The following is a 25,772-nucleotide window of genomic DNA, read 5'->3' as shown; positions in this document are numbered from 1 at the left end:
GTGCGTAGATTGCATCAATTTGCACTTTCCTCAATGTAGATGCATCAAAGATACACTTGCAAAAACCTGCATAAAGCTGAAATTTGCTGAAAACACTTGTTTTGGGACCTGTTTTTCGGCAATTTCTTTGTTTTCGGGTAGCGGGGACCTAGTAAAGATGTTCCCACACCTTAATATATGATTTGCAAAACCTGTATTTTGCTGTCATAACCTGTAATTTGCTGATTTTGACCTAATTTCAGCCCGTTTTAGGTCAATTTGACTTGCCGGGAGCCCTCTAGTGTCCGGGGACGAGTGCTTTGGTGATAAAATTGCAAAATCTCGCGTGAAAGTTGATTTCCTTGGTTGAAAATCAGCGTTTGCAGGTTTGGGAGCAAACCCTAATTTGGCTCTGATACCAGTGAGTGCGCAGCAGTGTGTGCAAGTGATGGAGCATGAGGAGATGTGCAGGGCTTGTGCCTTGGAGAGGGGCGAAGGCCTGCAGAGAAGGGGACGCTAGGGAACAAAGAAGAAGAGGGAGAGAGAGAGCGCTACACGATTTGGGAAGGGAATAAGTGAGTGAGCAAATGGGCTCACTTTCCCTTTATTAAAAGTATAGGACCATTTTTTAAGTTAGTGGCCAAGTTCAATGTGAACTTGGCCAAAGGTTAGTAACCTTTAAAACTATACACAAAAGGGGGCCATTTGGGCCTTTAACCCAACACATGGACACCCGTTTGTCTCATGGGATACGATGTGCTATTGGCCAGATACGCACATCTTCTCACCAGTTGTGGATTGAGACTGGGAGATACAGCCGAGTACCAACAGAGGTAGGACATGTCCCTTGTGTGACATGGAGCCTGAGACAGAGTTGCATTACATATGCCGCTGCCCCGTCTACTACGAGATACGAGGCCGCTTCCATTGCTTGTTTAGAGAGGGTTTTGGACCACTCTCCAGAGTCATGGGATACGAGGATCAGAGATGCTTGGGTTTGTTCTTGCTCGAGCTGCGCAGACACAGAGATAGCCTGATGAGTGGAGAGGCTAGCCAGTCTCAGAGACGGATCACAGATTTCTTTAGAGTAGACATTGGACAGCCCTGCAGGAGCTACTCCCACAGCAGAGCTCACATTCGTCTCACACCAGAGGCACACTGATCGACCGAGCGATTGAGCTGGGTAAATCCAAGCGCCCACGATTGCGGAGGACTACACAGCATCAACGGAGGCTACATCAGAATATTCGGAGCACTCTGGCAAGGCATGCACGATGCCCGGTGAGACTATTGACCATGGAGGAGATTGATGAGATCCGCCAACGACTGATGCTGGATCTCTTGTGATTTAGCTATTAAGCTATCCCAGCTAGCTGCTCATTTTGCTTAGTTCACATTGACCGGCTTAGGATCCCATAGTATTTTTGTTTTGTTATGTTGTTATTTTGTTATTCTGACTTTGTATCAGATCCACCACATTGTAACTTTCTGGTCTCATAGGTCACTTTGGCCTTTTGAAGACGTTAATATAACATTTCATTTCTCTCTCTCTCTCTAGATTGGTTATGCCATTTCTCTCTTGAATAACAGGTCTTGAGTTCAACTCTCATCGGATAGATCTTTGAGGTCTCTTGGGATAGCTTCCTACGACGTTAAAATTCTCTTCTTCTTCTTCTCTCTCTCTCTCTCTCTCTCTCTCTCTCTCTCATCATTGGAAACATATGTGCGCATATTGTGGCTCTCGTTGGCGGCGATTAAGCATGAGGAAGCAGAATAAGATCGACCCCTTAGAGGATGCCATTCAAAAGTGCAAAGAAGAAATGACGGAAACCATTAGCAAGATTAACCGCAACCTATTGGGCACAATAAAAATGTTGAAGGACGCGTGTTGATCCAAGAAAGCAAGATAAATGCACTGGAAGATCGTGTGACGGCTCAGGATGAAGAGATTGCGTCACTCAAGAAGAATATCGCTGAAGCACGATCAAGAAACACACTTGAAGAGGGAGAATTGCAACCCTCAGTAATAGAAGAACTAAACACGATCAAGGAGCAAGTATGGGCCATCAAAGAGGGAGAAGAGCAGCACAATGAAATGACGACTTCTTGGGTGGATATTATTACAAAGACTCAACAGAAGGCAGATGAAGCCGAGAAATGGATCGAGGTTGCCAAGAAAGGAAAAGTCAAGGAAATAACGTCCATGTCCACACCCACTATTATTAATCTGACATTAGAGGAGGAGCAAAGAAGACGTGTGCACGCTTTACATGTGAGAATTTGCGGTCTTAGAGATAAAGATAATGTAGAATAAGAGGTAAAAGAACTCATGGCTTTGTGGGGGGTTCATGAACAGATGCACACAAGAGCTTGGAGAGTGGGCAACAAGAAGAAAAATGGAAGCAATGGGGAAACCTCGAAAGAAAGGGCACTCATCCTTCATTTTCCCTCCATGGAAGTGAAGGACTTTTTGAAGAAAAGGCCAACTCTTAAGAAGACGGGCATCTTTCTCGGGGATGATCTTACCCTCGCGCAGATCGCTCATATGCAGGAGGTAATGCCGGAGATTAGAGCGGGAAGGAAAAAAGGCAAGATTGCCTTTTACCAAGATGAAAGAGTGGTAATAGTGGAGCGACTCGCCACATGACTGTGCGAGACCTATGGGACCACACTCAAAGTTGCTCAAGGAATTGTTATGGATCTATGCGCCTTGATGTGCGTGCTTTTGAGGATAGTTTTACTGGAAGGGACATCATCTTCTACTCTGAGACACATTAGGCCCCTGGGTAATCTATGCATAGTTACCCGGAACGCGGAACGGGAACGGTGACGGGATCCCCGCGGAACGGGGGAACGGCTAGGGGTCCAGAACAGGAACGGCGCGGAACGGGAGGTTAAAAAACACCCAAATAGTGCATTTTTTGGCTCCTTGTGTTTAAATACAAGGAGTATCAGAGTGCTTTGACTCTAATACTCACAAAAAACTCGTTTTGAAGACCATTGAACCTTGCTATGACTAGATGAAGATGAGAGAGAGAGAGAGAGAGCTTGAGAGACTGAGAGGGAGAGACTCGAGAGAGTGAGAGGGAGAGGGAGAGATTTGAGAGAGTGGGAGGGAGAGGAAGAGAGCTTGAAGGCTTGAAGCCTTGAGCCTTGAGAGAGTGAGTCTTGAGAGGGAGAGATCTTGAGAGTGTGAGAGGGAGAGAGCTTGACCCTTGAGGATTAGCTTGTGGAGAGAAAGGGGGAGGAGGGTGCATTTTATGAGTCCTTGAGGCCTTGCACACTTCAAAAAGAAGCCCAAACATTTACTTCAATTTTTCCAATTTTTGCCAAATTTGTTTGTAGCCGTTGGCCGTTCCAGGGGCATTCCGGAACATTCCGGGGGCGTTCCGGAACGGCCATTCCTGTTTGCACTGGCCACCTGGAACGTTAGACGTTCCGGGACGTTTCGGAACGTTCGGGAAGGGAACTGCCCCCCGGAACGCTGGAACGGGGGCTAGGGGGCGTTCCCCGGTAACTCTGAATCTATGCCTTACATCAGTGGATACAGATGGGAGACAGCGTGAAGACAGGAGACGCGATCAGAGCACAGAGGGCGGGGCTCAGGGGGAGTAGGTACATGTGGATGAGGTTGAGAGCAGAGACATGCATATATCTTTACATCGCTATTTGCTACTTCCCCCGAGTACGTCAGTCTATGCATCACCCAGAGGACAGTCCCCCGTTTCTATTTTAGATGATGACATATGGGAGTTCTTTAGAGATGGTGGCATTATCATTCTAGGGGACTTGAATGCTAGGACTGCCCATCACTAGACATTATTTTATGATACTTCAGAGGAGATGCTAAGAGAGCTAGATGTTGTAGAGACGGGCCTGTTGAGACTATCACAGGATATGGAACATACTGAGTATGGACGACACTTGATAGACATGGAAGTGCACATCTATTGGCCATCTTGAATGGCCTACAGAGATTCCCGCTGCGGGAGGTTTTACATGCTTTCTACATAGACATGAAGCCAGCACAGTGGATTATGTCAAGGCACAGCTGAGTGTCATCTCTAGTATCCAGGATCTCACGGTTGGACCCAGACCTGTTGGGGTGGCAATAGATCATGCCCTTCTATCGATGACCATCTCTTTTCAGTTTAATGTAGCACACAGTCCACGGGCAGCAACACCTTCTGGCTACACCCTCACGTGTGAGACAGACTCTGTATAGATAGATGGGATCTACAAACTGCTGTGCACTGAGGAGCAGGGCGACCTCTGGAGGAGCTTACTACTATACTGACATAGACATTACATGATGCATCAACAGAGGCATACCCACACACTCAGCCTGAGCAGAGACGCCGTTCTGGAAGCATGCCGCAGAACAGTTGGTATGATGTGGAATGCCGCAAGACTAAAGAGACTTCAGAGGGAGGTTCTTTTGGGGGACATCACTCACAGACAGTCACAGATTGACTTCCGACGCCTAGTGCGGCGGAAGAAGATGGCATTTTTGACTCGACTAGATCAAGATCTATACCAGCTATTGTTGAGTCAGGACTCACGTGAGGCATGGCGGCTCTTTCATGAGCACTCTCCCCCCCCTGCCATTACCTCTACAGAGGCGTGGGGCCAGAAAGCTTCATCTTTGTACACAATTCTTGGACAGATGCCCTTTCCCGGCCCTCCCTATCCACGCCCATATGCATGTGCTTTGAGATGGTGAAGAAGGCCATTGAGAGGATGAGGACTGGGAGAGCATATGATCATGATGGCTTCGTGTGTCACGATTGTGACTATGTTATAGTATTCAATCTACTCCTAGTTGCAGATACGCAAAGTGCCATGCCAAGGAGAACCCCTACGCTTGGATGGTCACGACCCTTCACCCAAAAGACGTGTCTCTTCGCCAAAAGCCACACTCTTTCGACGATTGGTCACACCCCTTCGCTCTACGGTTGCGACTCTTCGTCCAATGGTTGCAGCTCTTCGCCGAAAGGATGTGTCTTTACGTCTAAAGTCATGTCTCTTCACTAGGAGATGTGTCTTTTCATTTGTGTCTCTTCGTCTCCTATATAAGGAGCCCTTGTATCAACATTCAAGCAATCAACATAGAGTCTTCTGAGTCTTTTTTTTTGAGTTAGTTCAAGTTTCTTAAGTCTTAATCATGAGTTTAAGTACTTAATCAAGGATTATTACCTTGAATCCTTACATACTGCCTGAGCATTTCATGCATGCCAGAGATCTACTAGTAGAGCTTCTAGCAATTATGTTTAATCGTGCCATGTTTGAAGGCTTGCCTGATACTTGGAGATCTACTATTGTACCGATCTTCAAGTCGGGAGACCCTATGGAGCATGGGAATTATCGCACTATCATGATTGGACAAATATCGGCATGGTTGTACGCATCCATTCTCGAGTTGCAGCTCAATAGGTGGGCAGAGAGGGAGAGTATACGCGCAATTGGGCAGGCAGGGTTCAAGAGAGGCTTTTCTACTCTTGACCATATCTTGACACTCAGAGCCATCTTTGAGGAGGGTAGATCACATGGGAGACGGATCTATTTGTAGCTTTGTGGATTTCCGCAAAGCATTTGACACAATACCCAGTTTGATGTGTAGACTACAAGAGTACCTACAGAGCTCATTTGGGGGATCATGGCATTATACAGGTCAGTAGTGGGGCATGTACGCACCTTAGAGGGTCTATCTACACTGGTTCACTCCACTATTGGGGTGAAGCAGGGCTGTCCGCTGTCACAAGCTGCTGCGTGTCAAAGCCCTGAAGAATGGAGCCAACTTGCAGACGTCGGCCGAGGGGCCTAAATGCTAAGAAGAACAAGTAACATAAGAAGAAGTCCTACCAACTTATGGGGGCCCTGTGAAGTGACATAAAGGATTAAAATAAAGCAGGACCCACACACAAAGAGAAAGAATTGCGTAAAAGCTTATGACACGGCAGCTATACGAAAAATCCAAAAATTGCACTGACATGATGACGTGGCAGACTGTACGGATTTCCGCGTTTTGCGATGACTGTTGTACGGAATTCCGTGATTTATGCTGACAGCTTTTTGACATTGCTTTTGGACCAGATGCTTTTGAGTTTGAAGGCTTTTCACTGTAAACTGATTTTGGGGCCTACCTAGGGTCTTTAAATATGAGGCCATGGGCTCATTCTTTGGCATGCTTCCTGGAGAAGGTGCAAAGAGTACCGACTTGTACAATGTTGATGCAATATAAAGAAATACCGGAAGGGGTGCCAAGGTTTGGGGCCAATACTCTCTGAGGTGGAATTCCGTCACTCCGTGTCATGTGTCCTCTCTCTCTCTCTCTCAGTTCAGTTGTTATTGAAGTGCTAAAAGTTTGTTCAATCTGTTCTTTTCTATTGGCACGTGGTGCCCATCTTGTGACAGTGGTATTAAGAAGTCTGAGCAGTGGTTACTCTCAGCACCTCCAAACGACGCAGGCTGTGGTGTGGGGGGCATTTGGTTGTAAAAGGCCTCTATATCTCCCGGCCCGAACCTTTTTAGGTTATGCGGGAGGGAGTCGTTGAATATCGCTCGACCCGGACCTTGTTAGGTTATGCGGGAGGAGTGTTCATCAGCGACTTTATGTTTCTATGTCTTGTAACATGCATATGTGAGCATTTGTGTTGCATTGTGAAGTGCCAACCACTGAATATTCCTAATTGGATGAGATTGCCTGGGTATGTAATTTTAGTGCATCAAGACACCCGTGGAAGATCAGTGCGGTCTGGGGGTGATGGCTAATTTTACTACGCCGGAATATCAAGAGTTCAGATCTAGACGAAAGGAGAAGCCAACTCCTTGATCAAAAGAGCCGAAAGGAGAAGCTAACTCCTTCACAAAAAGAGTAAACTGATTGTCCCTCGGAATGACCCTCATAAATTTTTGAGCTAACTGAGTTGTTTTGTAGATATGGTGTAACCGCGGACGATTACTCTCTTTCAAGAAGGGGAGATGTCACAAATTGCTGACGTGTCAAAGCCCTGAAGAATGGAGCCAACTTGCAGATGCCGACTGACGGGCCTAAACCCTAAGAAGAACAAGTAACAGAAGAAGTCCTACCAACTTATGGGGACCCCGTCCGATGGGTCCCCAAGTGACATAAAGGATTAAAATAAAGCAAGACCCACACGCGCACAGAGAAAGAATTGCGTAGCAGCTGATGACGTGGTAGTTGTACGGAAAATTTGGAAATTGCGTTGACATGATGATGTGGCAGACAATACGGATTTCCGCGTTTTGCGTTGACTTTTGTACGGAATTCCGTGATTTACGCTGGCAGCTTTTTGGCATTTCTTTTGGACCATATGCTTTTGAGTTTGAAGGCTTTTCACTCTAAACTGCTTTTGGGGCCTACTACCTAGGGCCTTTAAATATGAGGCCATGGGCTCATTCTTTGGCATGCTTCCTATGGAGAAGGTGCAGAGTCTGGAGTACCGGCTTGTACAGTGTTGATGCAATATAAAGAAATACCGAAAGGGGTGCCAAGGTTTGGGGTCAATACTCTCTGGGGTGGAATTTCGCCACTCCGTGTCGCGTGTCCTCTCTCTCTCTCTCTCTCTCTCTCTCAGTTCAGTTTTTATTGAAGTGCTAAAAGTTTGTTCAATGGGTTCTTTTCTATTGGCACGTGGTGCCCGTCTTGTGACACCCGCTCTCTCATACTCTATTCGGTATGTATGTGGATGAGGTTTATGACTACATTGAGAGCGATGGTGATAGAGGTGCACAGCTGGCAGGACATGGATTCCACTATTGTTACATGCTGATGATATTGTGTTGATCTCCGACTCTCTGGAAGGGATGCAACGTCACTTGGATGCTTTGCATAGGTTTGCCCACGAAAGTTGTTTGTCTGTCAACATTGGTAAAACCAAGGCTATGGTGTTTGATACCACCCATAGTGGATCAGGAGGTCAACACCTACATTCACACACGGCCAGGAGAACGTGGATCATACGGATGCGTACACTTACCTTGGAGTGGTTTTTAATGGACCAGCATTTTCATTGAGGAGAGTAGCAGAGACCACATTGACTAGACCCCATGCAACATTGGGTAGATTGGAGAGGATATGTTCGCAGGTTCAGTTTCAGGAGCCTCGGACGAAGCTCTGGCTCTTTGACACTTTGGTGGCCTCTGCATTGCTCTATGGAGCAGAGATATGGGGACCTTCATTGGATCATCACGGGAGGTCGGGTCGCATAGATGGATGGGGGGACATGAGAAACTTCTGGTCTCTATGATCTCGCGGCTCATTGGAGCCAAGGCTTAAGTACCACGTGCAATTATATGAGCAGAGCTAGCGGCCTCCCCACTAGTGGTTGAGGCGCTTACCAGATCAGTCTCCTTCATACACCGCATGTGGGAACTTCCCAGAGACAGATATGCCTGCCTTGCACTTGAGTCCTCTCGATAGTTAGCCATGCAGGGAGATACATCATGCTGGTATGGGGAGATGACATCATGGTGTCAGGCCATGGTTTCAGCATAGACAGGTTGCCACCCTTCCAAGTTCCAGTACTCACTGGATGCACCATCTCTCACTCTTACACAGTTCGAGATCACCAGGCTCATCCGCTAGGACTCGACTCAGCTAGACACCAGGAAGACATGGATACAGCCAGCACAAGAGCTTGGCACAAAGATAGCTTTCTACAAAGAGCATCTTCTCACCAGAGGCACACTGATCGACCAAGCGATTGAGCTGGGGAGATCCAGCGCCCACGACTGTGGAGGACTACACAGCATCGACGGAGGCTACATCAGAAGATTTGGATCACTTTGGCCAGACATACACAACGCGCGGTCAGACTATTGACCATGGAGGAGATTGATGAGATCCGCCAGCGACTGATGTTGGATCTCCTGTGATTTAGCTATTTAGCTATCCCAGCTAGCTGTAACAAGCTTGGACACTCCAAGTCAAGAATCTACCACGACAATACTAAATAACCACTTCAAAACATTTCACAGTTCACAATTTATTCAACACTGGCCCGGCGGAGTTCCGTGCCTAGAGATATTGGCCCCAAAGACTGGCGCCCCTTTTGGTATTTCTTTTTGTTGTAATCTGAGTTCAAAGTACAAGAGCGCGGGCAGGCGCTCACACTCCGACTCTGCGTCAAGATGCTCTAAGTTTTTTTTTTTTTTTTTTTGAGAGAGTAGGAACTTGAAATTACAACTCACACACCCGACTCCGTGAGGTAGAGCATCCTAGCCGGTTAAGGGTGGCCAACCCATCATATGGACCATGGGAACAGCCCCTAAGGGCTTCATGTCACACGAGTTGTCAAGGAGGTTTGAACCCAAGACCTTAGACACAAGAGGCTCTTGCTCTATCAACTGAGCTAGCACTCGTTGACCAGATGCTTTGAGTTGTGAGAGGCCTGCTCACATATTTAAAGTTACAAGGGTTGCTAAAAGCAGAGCCCCAAAAGCTGAAATCAAAAGCTTCAAGCAAAAGCATTGAAATAAAGCAAAAGTTCTTCCTCTCTCTTTCTTTTAATAAATAAAGCAGAGAGGCTTTCTCTTTCTCTCTCTCTCTTGCTAAAATAAAGCAAAGAGGGTTCTCTCTTTTTTTCTCAGCAATTTGCGTAGAAAAAGCAACTCCAAAAAGCTGCCCAGCTTTCCGTGAATCAGGCTGATGTCCAGCAAATCAGGGTTAGGGTTAGGGTTAGGGCAGAATTAGGGTTTCTGATTTTAGGGTTAGAGTTTCAACAGAATTTGGGTTTTTGGTTTTAGGGTTAGGTTTCAACAGAATTAGGGTTTGTGGCAGCCACGTCATCACTTGTGACAGTAGCTGCGTACTTTGGTTAGTTCACATTGAGCAGCTTGCTGACCCTCTGTTGTGCAAACTCTAACCGTTGCGCGAAACCCTAGCTGCCAACCCTCTGCTACGCGAGCGCCCCTTCACACGATAGAAGCCCCCCCCCCACTCACGCCCCTTCAGAAATTCAGACTGCAAAAATCAGAAGTTCAGGAATAAATTTTCAGACTGCAATAAATTCAGAAATTCAGAAATTTCAGATTGCTGAAAATTTGTAGAAATCGCAGACAATTCAGTTATCTCAGAAATTGCCGAAATTTGCAAGCAGGGGGGAAAATTGGACGCATAATGTGGTTTGGATATGTATGCTTGATGTGGAACATGTATACATAGTGTGGAAGCACTTGTGCGTATAGTGTGGTCTCCTTTCTACCGCCAGAACTTTCGACACTTTCGTATTCGGCGGCAATCAAGCATGAGGAAACAAAATGATAAGACCGACCCCTTAGAGGATGCCATTCAAAAGTGCAGAGAGGAAATAAACGGAACCATGAACAAAATCAACCGCAACCTACTGGGCACAATAAAGATGCTCGAAGAACGCGTGTTGGTCCAAGAGAGCAAGATAACCGTACTGGAAGAGCGTCTGACGGCCCAAGATGAAGAGATTGCGTCACTCAAGAAGGATCTCACGGAGGCATGATCACGAAGCACAATTGAAGAGGGAGAATTACAACCCTCAGTAATAGAAGAACTCTAACAAGATTAAAGAGCAAGTGCGGGCTATCAAAGAGGGGGAGAGCAGCACATAGAAATGATGACTTCTTGGGTGGATGTTATTACAAAGACTCAACAGAAGGCGGATGGGACCGAGAAATGGATCAAGGTTGCAAAGAAAGGAAAAGGCAAGGAAACAACGTCTACACCCACCCATAGTTACCCGGAACGCGAAATGGGAACGGCGATGGGCCTCCTTGCGGAACGGGGGAACAACAAGGGGTCCAGAATGGGAACGGCGCGGAACGGGAGGCATTAAAAAACACCCAAATAATGCAATTTTTAGTGTTATGTGTTTGAACTTTGAAAACAAGTAGTGTTAAGAGTCCTTTGACTCTAATACTCACAAAAAACATACCATTCCACCTTATTATGGCTTGATTGCATCGTGTGGTGATGCGGGGTCATAGTACGTTCACAACAGACACAATGCATGCTTGAGATAGAGAGCTTGAGAGAGGCTTCACTTCTTGAGACGAAGGGAGAGAGAGAGAGAGCTTGAAGCCTTGAAAATTGAGGGCAAGCCCAAGAGAGAGAGCTTGAGAGCTTGAGGCCCGAGCGCGAGGGTAGAGGAAGAGAGAGAGAGCCTTGAGGCTTGTTGCATTTGGGCAGGAAAGGGGTGAGGGGGGAGCAATTTATAAGGAAAAACACACACCCAAAATCTGCCCCTTTATGCTTTCTTACCATTGCTGCCGTTTCGGCGTCCGAGCCGCTCCGAGACGTTCCGGCCCCGTTCCCCCTTGCCGTTCCGGTATTCCCTGGTTTGTCGGAACGCTGGGCCGTTCCGGGCACCTGTAGCCGGCCGGAACGCCGTTCCGGCGTTCCAGGCCTTGGTAGGGGCGTTCCCCGGTAACTCTGCACCCATCATTATCAACCTGACACTAGAAGAGGAGCAAAGAAAACGTGTGCGCGCTTCACATGTGAGAATTTGTGGCCTTCAAGACAAAGATAATGTGGACAGAGAGGTAAAAGAACTCATGACTTTGATGGGGGTTCATGAGCCGATGCACACAAGAGCTTGGAGAGTGGGCAACAAGAAAAATGGAAGTAGTGGGAAAACGTCAAAAGAAAGGGCACTCATCCTTCGTTTTCCCTCCATGGAAGCAAATAAGGACTTTTTGAAGAAAAGACCAACTCTTAAGAAGACAAGCGTTTCTCGAAGATGACCTTACCCTCTCACAGATCGCTCATATGCAGGAGGTAATGCTTGAGATTAGAGCGACAAGGGAAAAAGGAAAGATTGGCTTTTACCGAGATGGAAGAGTCGGGATATTGGAGCAACGCTCCACATGACGGTGTGAGACCTATGGGACCACACTCAAAGTTGCTACTTGGAACTGCAATGGATGTAGACGTCTTGATGTGGGTGATTTTGAGGATAGTTTTACTGGGAGAGACATCATCTTCTACTCTGAGACACATCAGGCCCGTCGTCCCTGGGCAGTCTATGCCTCATATCACTGGATACAGATGGGAGAGAGCCTGCAGACAGGAGACACGATCAGAGCATAGAGGGCGGGGCTCTGGGGGAGTGGCAGTATTATTCAGGGAGGAGTTGGAGTCGTCGATACATATAGCCCGCAAGGATGAGCAGGCTAGGTACATGTGGGTGAGACTGAGATCAGAGACATGCATATATCTTTACATAGCTATCTATTACTTTCCATCGAGTACGTCAGTATATGCACCACCCAAAGGGCAATCCCCCTTTTCTATTTTCAATGATGACATATGGGAGTTCTCTAGAGATGGTCACGTTATCATTCTAAGGGACTTCAATGCTAGGACTGTCCATTACCAGACATTATTTTATGATACTTCCGAGGAGATGCTGAGAGAGTTGGATGTTGCAGAGACGGGTCTGCCCAGACCATCACAGGATGTGGAGCATACCGAATATGGACGACACTTGATAGACATGGGGACTGCACATGGGCTGGCGATTTTGAATGGCCTACAGAGATTTCCCGATGCGGGAGGTTTTACATGCTTTCCACACAGGCATGGAGCCGGCACAGTGGATTATGTCATGGCACAATCGAGCTTCATCTCTAGTATCCAGGATCGCACGGTTGGACCCAGACCTGTTGGTGTGGCAGTGGATCATGCCCTTTGTCCTTCCATATCCGCATAGGAGGCAAGTAGATCCTGGTACTCAAGGTCTGGATTGTGGCGTATCAGATGTCAATCCTCGTTCAAAGACATGACGATGAAGACGAGAGCTAATAAGTTCGAGATCGGGACTCGAAGATTCTTTGAGGGAAAAAAAAGAGAGAGGTTCCTTGTGTTCTTGGCTCTACTTGGGTTCTTGGTTCTTGGTGTCCTTGGGATACTTGGGTACTTGGGGTTCTCGGTACTTCCCTTGAGTTCGTGAAGTCCAAGCACGCATAGAGCTCTTATACCAATGTCAGGTGCAAAGGAAGTGTTTAAGGATTTGCTCGGATCTAGTACTCCGTACAAACACAAGGTTACTTCACTTCACTTAAAAGAGAAACTGAATTGAACACAATGAACAAGAGAGACGCAAAGAGAGAGAGAAAAGAAACGACACCGAATGTCGGGTCCCAACACTCAAGGGTCCCCTTGTTCTATTGCCAGAGCAAGTACTTTCTTTATTCTTGCACAATGTTGATACAATGGCTAAATGTTGAGATGCTGATGCTAATGGGTACTGATGCTACTGCTGCTGGGTACTACTGAGATACTGCAGGGTACTGTGGGTACAGAGGGGTACTGCGGGTATTGATGGGTATTGAAGATCCCTATGCTGAGCTATGGAGGAGCCAAGCCAAAACACAAGGGGTGCGAGATGTTGGGGTACTGTGTTGACGACGACGACGACGACGACAAGGCTATGGCTGAATGCTGAAATTGCTAGCGATGTCGATGGCTAGGATCTGCAACCATGACGAGGCTAGGGGCTGAAATCTGATGGCGATCATAGGCTGAAAATGCTGATGCTACAACTAAAAACGTTGATGAGAAAAGACTGGAAACGATGAGGTGCTGACCCTGCGAGCATTGAAGGCTGCATGACCTTCTTCTGTTGCTGCCTCTTCTGCTGTCTCTATCGCCCAAGGGCTGGTCAAGTACTTATTGCTACCCAGTAGAGAGAGCTTCCGTTATCACCATCTTGAGCATAAGGATTTACCATATGCATCATTTCTTGTAAAGTTTGTAATACTTCAACGTCCAAGCGTGGAACATGAAGCAGCCTATTTTGTAGCTCATGCTCCGTGTCAAAAAAATACAACTGTGCAAATCGAGGAACTTCATTACGTCCTTCAATTGGCATTAAAGGACCAATGTTGTGATATATACAACCATGTGCCTTAAAGGTGTAAACGCCTCTTCCTCGGGACATGTTTTCATTAATGTAAGCACCCAGAGAGGCAAACGCAAGTGCATTATTGTATCCACGAATATTCTTTAAGAAGTTCTTGCCTCATCGTGTAGAGGATTGCATCAAATCTTTCAGTTATGGGGGTGGCTCACTCAAAAGGCAGCAAACGAATCTTGCCATCCAAACAACAATACTTTCCTACAAAATTACGAATATTTCTTCCTTCAACCTTCCATGCTGTAGCTCCACAATTGGAGCATTCAAAGCCTAAGCAGCCTAAGTTGTGTATCAAGCAATTTCCAAATAGAATTGGTGCCATGGAAGGATTTTTTGTTGCACAAAGACTTCCTAGCTCTATTTCTTGCTATTTGATGCCTAGCTCTTTGAGATTGATCAAGATGTCTAATACGCCTTGCATGCCCTGGGGACAACATTCGCGGTCATGACACCATCTACTATGAAACTTCAAATATTGATGAAACTAACATAAAAACACATGAAGGTATACTATAATCCTAGTACTCTCCTTATCTTTCACGGAAATTGTCGAGAGAGATAGAGATAGAGAGAGGGGGAGGGGGGATGGACGATATAATGTAAAAGAGAGTGGCAAAGAGGGGGAGAGAGCCCTGACACCATCGGTTATGAAACTTAATTAACAAAATCAATTGATGAAACTAAGCTAAAAGCACATAAAGGTATACCATAATCCCTATAGTTCTCCTTATCTTTCAAGGATTATGTAGAAAAGACCCTCGCCTTTGAGCATGAGGGCAAGAACATTAAACTTTTTGCCGATGCAGGGGATTGGCTATTCCCTATTGTAAGCCATATCTCCATTAAAAAGGAAAGAAAGAAGTGCGTTCCTGCTTACTTGATTTTTGCACGAGAAAAAGATAAAACTAATGAGGGTTCGCTCTCTAGTTTGAAAATTAAACGTTTTCAATTTCTTGAAAAGTATAAAGATTGTTTCACGGACACTCTGCCAGATAAGCTACCTTCGGAACATTCATCGCATTGATCTTATACTGGATAGCTCTCCTCGAAACCAACCCCCTTACAGGATAAGACTTGCTCAGCAAGAGGAAATTTTGAAGCAAGTCAACGAGCTTCTGGAAAAAGGTCTAGTACGACCAAGTACTTCGCCTTAGTGCTCTCTAGTTTTACTGGTGCAGAAGAAAGATGGCACGTTTCGAATGTGCATAGACTATGGATGTCTAAACAAGATCACTATCAAGAATCGTTGAGGATGTCCATAAGGCTGCCTTTCGCACAACCTTTGGACTTTACGAATTTTTGGTAATGCCTTTCGGCTTGACCAATGCTCTTGCCACATTCAACTGGATGATGGATCGAATTTTCAGCCCATACCGAGATTTTACAGGAGTGTTCTTTGATGACATACTCGTCTTTTCGAAGACTTAGGAGGAACATCGGAAGCACTTAGACATAGTGTTTAAGGAATTGTGAAAGCATGAGTTGCATGTGAATGCAAAGAAGAGTGAGTTCTTTGTCATTGAGATACACTATTTCGGCCATACAGTATGACAAAACGAAGTGAGTATGGATCCGACAAAGATCCAGGTGATATAAGTTTGTCCAAATCCCACTACGGTACATGATACTCGTAGCTCTTTGGGATTGTGTTCCTGTTATTGCTCAAGTAGCAGGACCACTTCATGACCTAACAAGGAAGAAGATTCCTTTCAAATGGGGATCGATACAACAAGGTGCCTTTGACAGACTTAAGTATTTCTTAAGCCATGGACCTATTTTGAAAGTGATGCCTTTGATAGGCTAAAGTATTCATTAAGCCATGGACTTATTTTGATAGTGCTAGACTTAAGGAAATCATTCAAGGTTCACTGCGATGCTTCAGGTGATCGCATCGGTGCAATGCTTAACCAAGAAGCTCATGCAGTGGCTTATGAAAGTAGACGACTTAAGGATGCAGAATTGGATGCCTCAATCTACGAGAAGGAACTTATGGTTGCGATTTACGCCTTGTCTACCTGGAAGCATTATGTTCTAGGAGCGGATTTTGTGATCAAAACCGATCATCAGAGTTTACGGTATTTTCTCACGCAATGGAAATTATCCGAGAAGCAGATGAGATGGGCTAACTTTTTGTCCATGTTTCACTTCCAGATCTTTCTTACGTTTGGGAGTAAGAATGTAGCTGCGGACGCATTGTCTAGACGGCCTAGGGTGAATGCAGTTATTTTTGTATATCACCAAGAACTGGAATCACTTCCAGATTTGTATCCGAACGACCCGGACTTCTCCTCCTTTTGGAGCAAGTTACATAATGAAGAGGATGAATATCCCTATTCCATTTGGGATGGTTACCTCTACCATCACCAAGCAATTTGCGTGGCAGTGCCATTGACGAAAAAAATAATGGAAGAAGCACATGCTTCGCCTTATGCGGGTCATCGAGGTATCCTCCCAATGACTTTAGCATTGGAAAGATATTTCTTTTGGCCAAGCCTTAGAGCAGGTATTGATCAATATATTAGGGAATGTTTGGTTTGCCAAAAGGTAAAGTACGATCGGCATAAGAGGCCTAGGTTACTCCAACCTTTGTCTGTGCGCGATCAACCCTGGGAGAGTATTGCCATGGATTTTATTATGGATCTCCCAAAGACTCGGATCGGAAATGATGTGATCTAGAAAGCAAGCACATTTTGTTCCAGTCAGGAAAACAATCAAAGCGGATCATATGGCTATGATTTTACTAGCACAGATCTTTAAGCATCATTGGATGCGTAAGTCTGTTGTGAGTGATCGAGATCCTCACGAGTCGCATGCCAAGAAATTTTTGGCGTGCTTTGTTTGTTAACCTTGGCACGAAGTTGAATTTTTCTTCTGCGTATCATCCTCAAATGGATGGATAGAGTGAGATCGCTAATTCCACTGTATTGGATATGCCGAAGTCTTATGTGTTGAACAGACAGTGTGAGTGGGCGAAGTATTTGCCCCTTGTCGAGTACATGTATAACGATACCTTATATTCGTCTATGGGGAAAGCACTCTTTGAGATTCTTTATGGTAAGCCTTTGCTTCCACTGATCCTTGTCACTAAGGATAAGATGTTTTCAGCAGATGAATTTGTTCGAGATTTGGACATGGCCTACAAGCAAGTTAAGAGAGCAATTAAGCGACTCATAAAGGGAAAGCTCCAATTGTTATTATGGGCCGTTTAAGATAATTGACCAAGTGAATGATGTGACGTTCCGATTAGATCTACCATCTAATTGGAAGATCCACAATGCTTTCCATGTTAGTTTACTCCGGCCATATGTGGGACCGCCTCCAAGTTAGCCTATTACTGAGAACCTTTAGAGGTTGAGGAAACGGAAGAAATACTCCAACCGGAGCAAATAATTCATCATCAGGAGCGGCCACTCAAGTTTAGGAAGATTACACGGAAGTATTAGGTGAAGTTCAAGAATTATTCTACTTTGGACACTCAGTGGATGACCGAGTAGGAATTAGCATCTTATCTCGAGATTTTGAAAGGATATGGACAAGCACTACAGTTGAGGACAATTGTTTAGAAGCCTAGAGAGATGTTGCTAAATGGACCATTTTCTTATTTTTATGATTAATTTCTTTTTATTGAAATTAGGAGAGACCAAGAAATGGATATTCTTGATGCGTCTCGTGATGGGTGACGGGAGGATCAGGAAGGGAATATTCCTTTGGTATGGCAAGAAATCCGAACTGGAAAAAAGAATATGCGCAAAGACACAAGCACAAGAATAAAGATGGCCTCTAAGAAGCTTAATATCTTTCGCAAAGAGCGAATGCTTTTCTGCGAGGAATCTATGTTTGCATTGCATGTGTGCCTGAGAATTGCATCCGGGGATGCCTGGAATGTGACTGTATAGCATAAATTTTAGCTCATTCAGTTTTGTTGAGTTTTTGTTCAGATTCACATTTTTTAAAAAAGTGATTGATGTCCACTTAATAAGTCACTTAAAATATTAACCAAGGCCTCTTCAAAAAAAAGCCAGCGCTACCCATCACGTGAAATTAACGCAAGCGATCTCTCTCTTTCCTCTTGCCAAAAAAGGGCAGCCAGCCCCTCCCCCATTGTAGCGCTACCTCAGGCTCCTATTCCGGCCGGCTCCGCACCAGCTATTCCTACCCGGTGCGGGCGCCTATAAAATCAGCCCGTGCTCTATCTCAGTCTCCCAGAAGCACTAGTGCTAATAACAAGGAGCACGTCGAGCGGGAATCTGCAAGTGATCAAGAGAAGCCGATACTTGGAGTTCGCCTTCCCGTACTCGGAGCGACAGGTAGCAATTGTGAATTCGCGATATGCGTTGTTGTTTCGTGTTTGTGCTTTTGCAGGTACTCCATCACGGAGGAGCAACGAGGCCTTGGGCTGTGCTCAAAGATTCCGGGAACAGAATCTGGAACGGTCTGTGGGGCTTCATGCTCTAGGAACAGATGGACTCTTGGGAATTTCCCGCACGGGAAGGGATTGACCATCGAGTTTGAAGATTTAGAAGAGAGGGGTCACTCCGGTTCTTGTGCTTGTAAAAAAAATCTCCCCTTATAAAAATTCACTTTAAGGGGGGACAAGCCCATCTTCTGGTCCCAAATACCGTGTCGATCTTCTCCCTCATCTCTTTTAAGTTGGAAGTTTATTTATTTTCAGCTTGTTGATCATTCGTGTGTGCTCCCGTTTGTGACATGTGACATCTTTTTCAACATTGTTGACATCCTCGAAGTTGGTGACCCTCACATGTAAGGCACACACCCGCCTTCTTTGCTCTTTTGGTAGGTGGAGAAGAAGCCTCTTTACCTTTCCCTTTCTTGGCGACCTCGATCCTCTTCTCAGCTGCCTCCACTTTTTTTTGTGTCTTGGTGATGACCTTGACCCGGGATGACTTTTTTTCCTCCTCCTCCTTGATGGCCGGCACTTGTTGGCACTGCCTGCAGTGATATAGGCGTGGTGCTTATGAAATGTTGTACACAACTTTTAGGCTTTTTGAAGCTATTTAAAGATGCTATTCTTTGGAGCCATGCTTGTTGCAGTAAAAATAGCACGCACTTCAAAAAAGCAGACAGCAGCAAACTCTCCCCGGTCGCTCTCGTCTCAGGCAATTCTCTGTAAGCAATTCTCTCTCTCTCTCTCTCTCTCTCTCTCTCTCTCTCTCTCTCTCTCTCTCTCTCTCATCAGGCAGTGCCGCCGTCGTCAAGTTAGTGACGGCCTTGTTCTTTGATTGTGTTCAACTCCTCCATCACAGAAGGCTGAAATTACCCTTCTTCAAGTCGCCCACTTTTGGCTTCAAGAAGCTCACCTCGTAGATTTCGGATGATGGAATCTTGAATGACTACTTTCTCCTCAAGCGAAGCGATCCTCCTACGCATGCTATCTCTTTCTTCACTCGATCTTTGAAGAATAGTGCTCCTCTCCTTTCTCCACTCTTCCACTTCAATTCTCCATTCTCTCATTTCCTTCTCTATTTCCGACATCCTCTTCCTTGTCCGCATGAAGTAGGCTTTGAGGGGGGCCAGCGAGGTATGTGTCTTCTTATGTGTGGGAGAAGCCATTGACACTTCTCCAATGCTTCTTTTATATATATATATATATATATATATATATATATATATATATATATATATATATATATATATATATATATATAGAGAGAGAGAGAGAGAGAGAGAGAGAGAGAGAGAGAGAGAGAGAGAGAGACCTTAGCAATAGCAAAAAACACAAGCAAACCTTAAAAAAGCAAGAGACGATTTTGAAACCAGAAAAAACAGCAGAAAACATATTTGAAACCTTAAAATCTAGGGAAAAACATTTTTGAAACCTTAAAATCTAGGGGAAAAACATATTTGAAACCCAAAAAACCAGAAAAAAACAGTTTTAAACCCTAAAAATAGCAAAAAACAGTGGCGAAACCTAAAAAAACAGTGATGAGACGAGACTCTAAAAACAGCAAAAAAAGGGTGACGAAGCCCTAAAAAACGGTGTGGAGAGAGAGCCAAACCCATGATGTGGGTGGAGAGAGAGAGAGAGAGAGAGAGAGAGAGAGAGAGAGAGAGAGAGAGAGAGAGAGAGATTTTTCTTGTGCTCTGTCAAAACAGCTCCGAAAGATGCTGGACCTGCTAGTTCATGCGTCCCAATGTGGATCCTCACAGTGCCATTACCCGAACTGCCGCAGAGTGAAAGGGCTATTTCGACATGGCATGTCTTGCAGGGTTAGAGCATCAGGGGGTTGTCATTTATGCAAGAAAATGTGGTACTTGCTGCAATTACATGCTCGAGCCTGCAAAGAATCAGAATGTAGAGTTCCTCGATGCAAGTGAGTGCTTTTGTTTAAATGTGCAAATAAAAAGCATGGGTTGGCTTACCCATAAGCAGATGTCATGAGCTACATGCTTTTTATTGCAGGGATCTGAAAGAACACTTAAGAAGGTTGCAGCAGCAGATGGAGTCTCGTCGAAGAGCTGCCGTGAAGGAGATGATGAGGCAACGTGCGGCAGAAGCTGCTGCAGGCTGCAGCTGACCTTATAATATCTTCTACCACAGAAAGTTCCATGGCAAAATGTGGGCAAACATTGCAGATGCTAAGGGGCCGTTGGAACTCGTCTTTTGCTGCTCTCTTCAGTTCCTGTATGATCTATTGTTTGCCAGGAGGAACATGTGGCGACAAGCTAACGGACTGTTCATCTTGGGGTAAGGTCAATGTGACAGAGCTCTTTGTGTTTGGTGGAGACTGAATGAGCCAAGTGCCTACAGCACCCATTTTTGCAGCAAGATTTTCACTGCACTGGCAGGATTGTGCTTCTTGCTGGTGTTTGAGTTAAATCATATCATTATGGCAGGCGATGCACTATGAGGCTCAACTCAAACCTGGATTACATGGACCAGGTTTACTATGTTTTCTTCTGATCTTGAATTTCGATGTTTCTAGCTTGGATTTTTGACATAACATTGTGATCTGTTTGGAGCAGGGCATATGCTGATGCCACAATGATGTACTTGTCGACACCTCCTCCGGAACTCTTTACCCCTCTACAATTTTTGGAGCATCGAAGTCTCTGCTCCCAGGACTTTGACGGACAGTTTTCTCTGTACAGGTAGAATCCTAGGTTCTCTCTCACCATTCTTATATCCATGTACTGTAAAAGGCTTTTCGCCTTTTCCCTTTCACATATATCCATTTTTTCTGTATCAACAAGCGATGGGCATTAAAGATGCCTTGTAAAAAGTTAATTTTTCAAAGGCAGTGGTAAAGTTTCGGAAGCGTCAAGTGTACATTGTACATGCCTTTCGATTTTGGTATTCAGTTTCTCCTCTTACTACTTCTGGCTCTTCCAACAGCTTGTCCAATAGTGCTTCATGTGTTTCTTGGGTAATAACTTGAAGTATCCTCCATCAAAATGGATGTAAGTCTAGGGATGATATCTAAAAAACCACCAAGCAACTTGAAATGAGTGTGCTGCACAGGCTCCATTGTTGACAACATTTATCAGAAGACACGTGTTATACAATGGACGGCTATGTAATTATGAATCAGATAATAGCGGGTGAAGGTGGGAGGCTGAGTTCCAAGTAAGGATATGATGTGAAGTGGAGATTTGGAGCACTATACTGCAGGAAGATATGAGAGTTTGATCCACGGAGATTGCACCGAAGGCCACACGTGTGGGCGAGCAATGATCCTCACATCAACATCGAGTGGTTAGAGACACTAATGTAGACCTTTGGGTGGATGGATGTTTGTACCGGTAGGCTTTACAAGAAGAAATTGCACAGAGAGAGAGAGAGAGAGAGAGAGAGAGCTTGCAACAAGAAATGCAAGAGAAGGATGCCAAACTTTCAAAGCTTGGCAACACCATCGTGCACTGAAATCTATTGAAACACTTGTCCATAGGGGTGCACGCTACTGACAAGTGAAGGCCACAAGGTGATTTGTGTTCCTCATTTGTTTTATACGGTCTGCAATTGTATTATGGGTAAAAGCCAATAGCTTGTTATAGGTTTCTCAATGCTTTAAACTTGCCAAAGTGTAGAATAGTAAAAAGGCTATCACTTTGGGAAACATTATAATGGTGATGTTGCACATGGTAAGCATGGAAGAAAAACGTATGTTGGAGTTGGTGTGCTATCATGTTTCGGGTAGCAAAGATTTTATCTATGAGGTGTGCAGGTTTTATGTCACCGTTGTTGATGAGCACATGAAGGTGTAGTTATATTTCATGAAGGACCAAAAAGTGTAGGCATGTTTCGTGCAGGAACAATATGAAGTTTTATTGCTTACATTAAAAGAAAATTTAAGGCTATAGTTGGAAATGTAGATAAGAAAGCATGTGTGGTTGGTGGGAGTCTTGGGAGACTACTTCTCCAATGTAGAGCGACAGAACATACTCATCGTAGCGGTTGCAAGAGGATCGCTATTATGCCTCATTATCGTTGGCCGAGCTTTGCTTACATAATGAAGTGAACCCTTCTATGGTGGCAGCTATCATGGTACATTAGGAAAGGTTTACCGAAAAAAATTTGGGTTGATCCTCTATGAGATTGTATGGACATACTAAATTGGTGCAGGTGCTAGAAGAGCTGTAGATTAAGGTTTATCCAAACAATGACGTCCCTGGCTAGTCCCTAAATAAAAGAAGTGCTACAACATTGTTACACATGAAGCAACACTAGGGAAGAGAGATTGTTTTTTTCATGAGATGTTACGATGGTATGCTGACATGATTATCAGTGGGGCTGATGCAAAGGATGATGTGTTTGTAGGAAAAGCAGGAGAACAATTGCACACTTTCAGTGGGTTGAAAGGGCTTTTGATGACAATCCATGCACTGCAGGTTGAGCGAAAATTTAGTATTTCGAAAGTAGGCATGTAAAAGAGAGATTAATTAGTATGTCGAACCTTGAACAAAGTCAACAGTTATTGATTCCTGATATTTTTGTCTCCCATATCTATAAGCTAAGTCAGTAGCTCGGAGTTCATTACAATTGGATATAGGGTAAGAAGAGACTTTCATTGGTATCGACAAACTTGTAGAGAATGACGGCATCCTTAATAAACCTCTCAAAATATTTCTCTTATCCAAATATTCGTAGAGGACTGGTCTCCTCCTACGATTGATACCGATTGAGCTTTTGTTTTCCCAGTCTCTCTCTCTCTCTCTCTCTCTCTCTCTCTCTCTCTCTCTCTCTCGGCAAAAGCATGGTTTGATGGTACAAATTATACCTATGAGAGGGAGCTAAAAATTATCGAACATTGTCCTTTTAGTTTCTTGTTTTAGCAACCTATCCAATGATATATTATGACATGTAGTTTTTCATGCGACTTGAATAAATTGTACCATAAATATTTATCAAATGTACTATCAAAGACACTCTTTTTTGTACCACCAAGCCATGCTTCTGTCGCGCATATATATATATATATATATATATATATATAGAGAGAGAGAGAGAGAGAGAGAGAGAGAGAGAGAGAGAGAGAGAGGCTCGCTTCAAAAGGGTTTGGAGTGAGCTTTTTGTGTTAGATGTGAAATTTAGGCAAAAAGATGAAAAAAGCTCGCCCCAAGAGAAAAAAAGCTCCCTTCAAAAGCTCACTCCAAACCCTACTCGTAGTCGAATCAATTTTGACAAGCAACAATCATCCAAATGAATAACTCAGTGGCAAAGATGTCGCATGAGACTAGTTGGTTTTGCGAGGCTAGGCATCTCAATACCTACAATAGGATGTGAGTATTATCCAAGACCAGATCTAACATAATTTTCTTTTCCTCAATAGAAAATCAACAATATTCCAAATCAGGTAACATTAAGGAGAGAGTTCAGCGGTAGGAGAAAAGTGGGTATCCTTCTTTGTCTAGCCAAACCTATACTGGGCTTCCTTGAGCACACCATTGTCAAGAAAATGAATTGGCGCAATGACTTTGTACTGATTATGGGATGAGTAGGCAATTCCTTCACAAGATGTCCAAGGAAATAAAAGTTTCTTTGGTGATGGTAACCAAAATTGGACTCTAATCGATCTCTCAATCAATGGAATAATTCTCCTTTGGATGAGGAGCAAGATTCAAAATACTATGGGAAAACCTCTTTTGGGTTTCTTATTCATCGAATATCATGGCATTGAGAACTCTCGCAACCCCATCATAGCCAATGGATTTGGGTCGACAACAAAAAACAATGAACAAAGAGAACTAGTCTTGCTTAGTGGGTGTTGCTAATTGAACATTTATAAAACATAACAAGTCATACGTAGATTGACATTAAGCATCTAGCAGATGATAGAACTTGGTGCAAAACATATCTGAGGAGGAAAGCGCTAATAAGGGTTGTCCTCGTGCTATAGAATGGTTATGCAGAGGAGAAGGTTGGATTGCAATGTATAAGATGCATTGCCAAACAAGTTGAATTGTCCAACTAGGAGAGAGGAAGTGCGTATCTATTTGATATGTAGATATGATGATCGACATGGAGCATATACGAGTGAGGAAAACATGTAGCTAAACTAAACTTAAGGAAGCATTGACAAAATTTAAAATACAAAAAGCATCAACAAACTATAAAAATTGAACTGCACAAGCAACCTGATAATCGTGTACGGGTGTCGTCCAATTGTTCAAGCCGAAGGACAATGCTTGTGTCAAGCTACATAAAACCAATATGAATAGTTAAACATTTCATATTTCAATGAGGCACCACACAGTGAAAATGCTAATTATACAATGCACGTGATGCACTTAGCAAAAAATGCCACACCCACAATCCCCTCTTTTTGCTGCTTCCTGCATCCCAAATCCTCTTGCTACGATCTCTTTGTTCATCATCATCTTCACCCCCTTCATGCCTTGGGCCTGTGTATTCCAACACATCAAGAAATCTCAGCCATCCATTACATTAACAGCTTGACAACGGACCACAACTGATTTTTCATAGAATTCCCCCTTTGCTTGGTTTGCCACACATGGAACCCCTCACCATTGAATTTCTCTTTGCCCTTTTCTCCTATTATGCAACTAAGGGGTCTTAATGCTTGGAGGTGTTCCAAGGCTAGTGTCTATAGAATGAGCACGTCGCTTTTGACAACTATTCTAGGTTGGACAGAGAATCAGATTAGATTTGACAGACAAACTTCAGATAACATACGATAAAAAAAAGAATGAACTAGAAATAGGAGACAAGCCTGGAACTGAAATTGGAATATATTCAAATACTGAATGTATATAACTTGAATGGGATACAACGACGAGAGCCAAATACTACTCTGAGTAAATGCCAAAAGGGTACAAAAGTGTGACACTAGACTTCGAAATGACTAGCCAGCAAAATGAAGTAATGGGCCCCTATTTATAGGTACCCGACCGGGACTTTAACTGATTGTGCATTGCACAGTTACTACAATAACTATGTCTGGTAACTATCAGTTTCTACCAACTATGCTGGAACTTGGCTTGAGTATGTTCCCACTATCTACATTTCCTTCCCCCTTTTCTTTGAATTTTGAGGTATTCCAAAATTCCAGGTATGCTTTTGAAAATGACCGATATATTTGGGGAAGTGGTATAAATCCACCCACTTTCCTTCCAGTTTGCTCTTCTGCAACATATCACAAATTTCTCTAAAATGCTAGTTCTTGGGCTTACCGTACACGATCTCTGGGTTGTCATCGTTGCTTCTTATTTGGAGCCTTCTTCTTTGTGGCCTTTAGAATTGCTCGAGGTGGAACTTGAATCGTCAGAGGTTGACCCATACCTTGAGCACTGGTGCTAGCATTATTCTTCTGAATAAGCTGATAAATGGCTTCTTGCTCCACCTACTCCTTGCGATCAGTCATCATTTTCATTTTGTATGGCGTTAGAGAATTCCTGAAGTCTCGA

At 44.3% G+C, this 25,772-nt stretch overlaps 1 protein-coding gene across 2 annotated transcripts in view; it reads left to right on the top strand.

Annotated features, from left to right (window-relative positions):
* LOC147463695 (histone acetyltransferase HAC1-like) overlaps positions 1–21,226 on the top strand; it is a 64,392-nt gene extending 43,166 nt beyond the window's left edge. Inside the window, exons 16-19 of one of the 2 annotated variants that reach the window (XM_086490278.1) lie at positions 20,004–20,221; positions 20,311–20,595; positions 20,745–20,790; positions 20,874–21,226. In XM_086490278.1, the coding sequence (XP_086346404.1) occupies positions 20,004–20,221; positions 20,311–20,425 (333 nt within the window). In that variant the 3' untranslated portion in view covers positions 20,426–20,595; positions 20,745–20,790; positions 20,874–21,226. Of the gene's footprint in view, positions 1–20,003; positions 20,222–20,310; positions 20,791–20,873 lie in introns of both variants that reach the window. The other variant, XM_086490271.1, reaches the window with a different exon arrangement.
* Positions 21,227–25,772: the final 4,546 nt, after the last annotated feature.

The sequence above is a fragment of the Adiantum capillus-veneris genome, chromosome 2 (genome assembly GCF_014529385.1).
Source record: "Adiantum capillus-veneris isolate H3 chromosome 2, ASM1452938v2, whole genome shotgun sequence".
Classification (NCBI taxonomy): domain Eukaryota; kingdom Viridiplantae; phylum Streptophyta; class Polypodiopsida; order Polypodiales; family Pteridaceae; genus Adiantum; species Adiantum capillus-veneris.
This window is presented reverse-complemented; position numbering and strand designations above follow the sequence as displayed.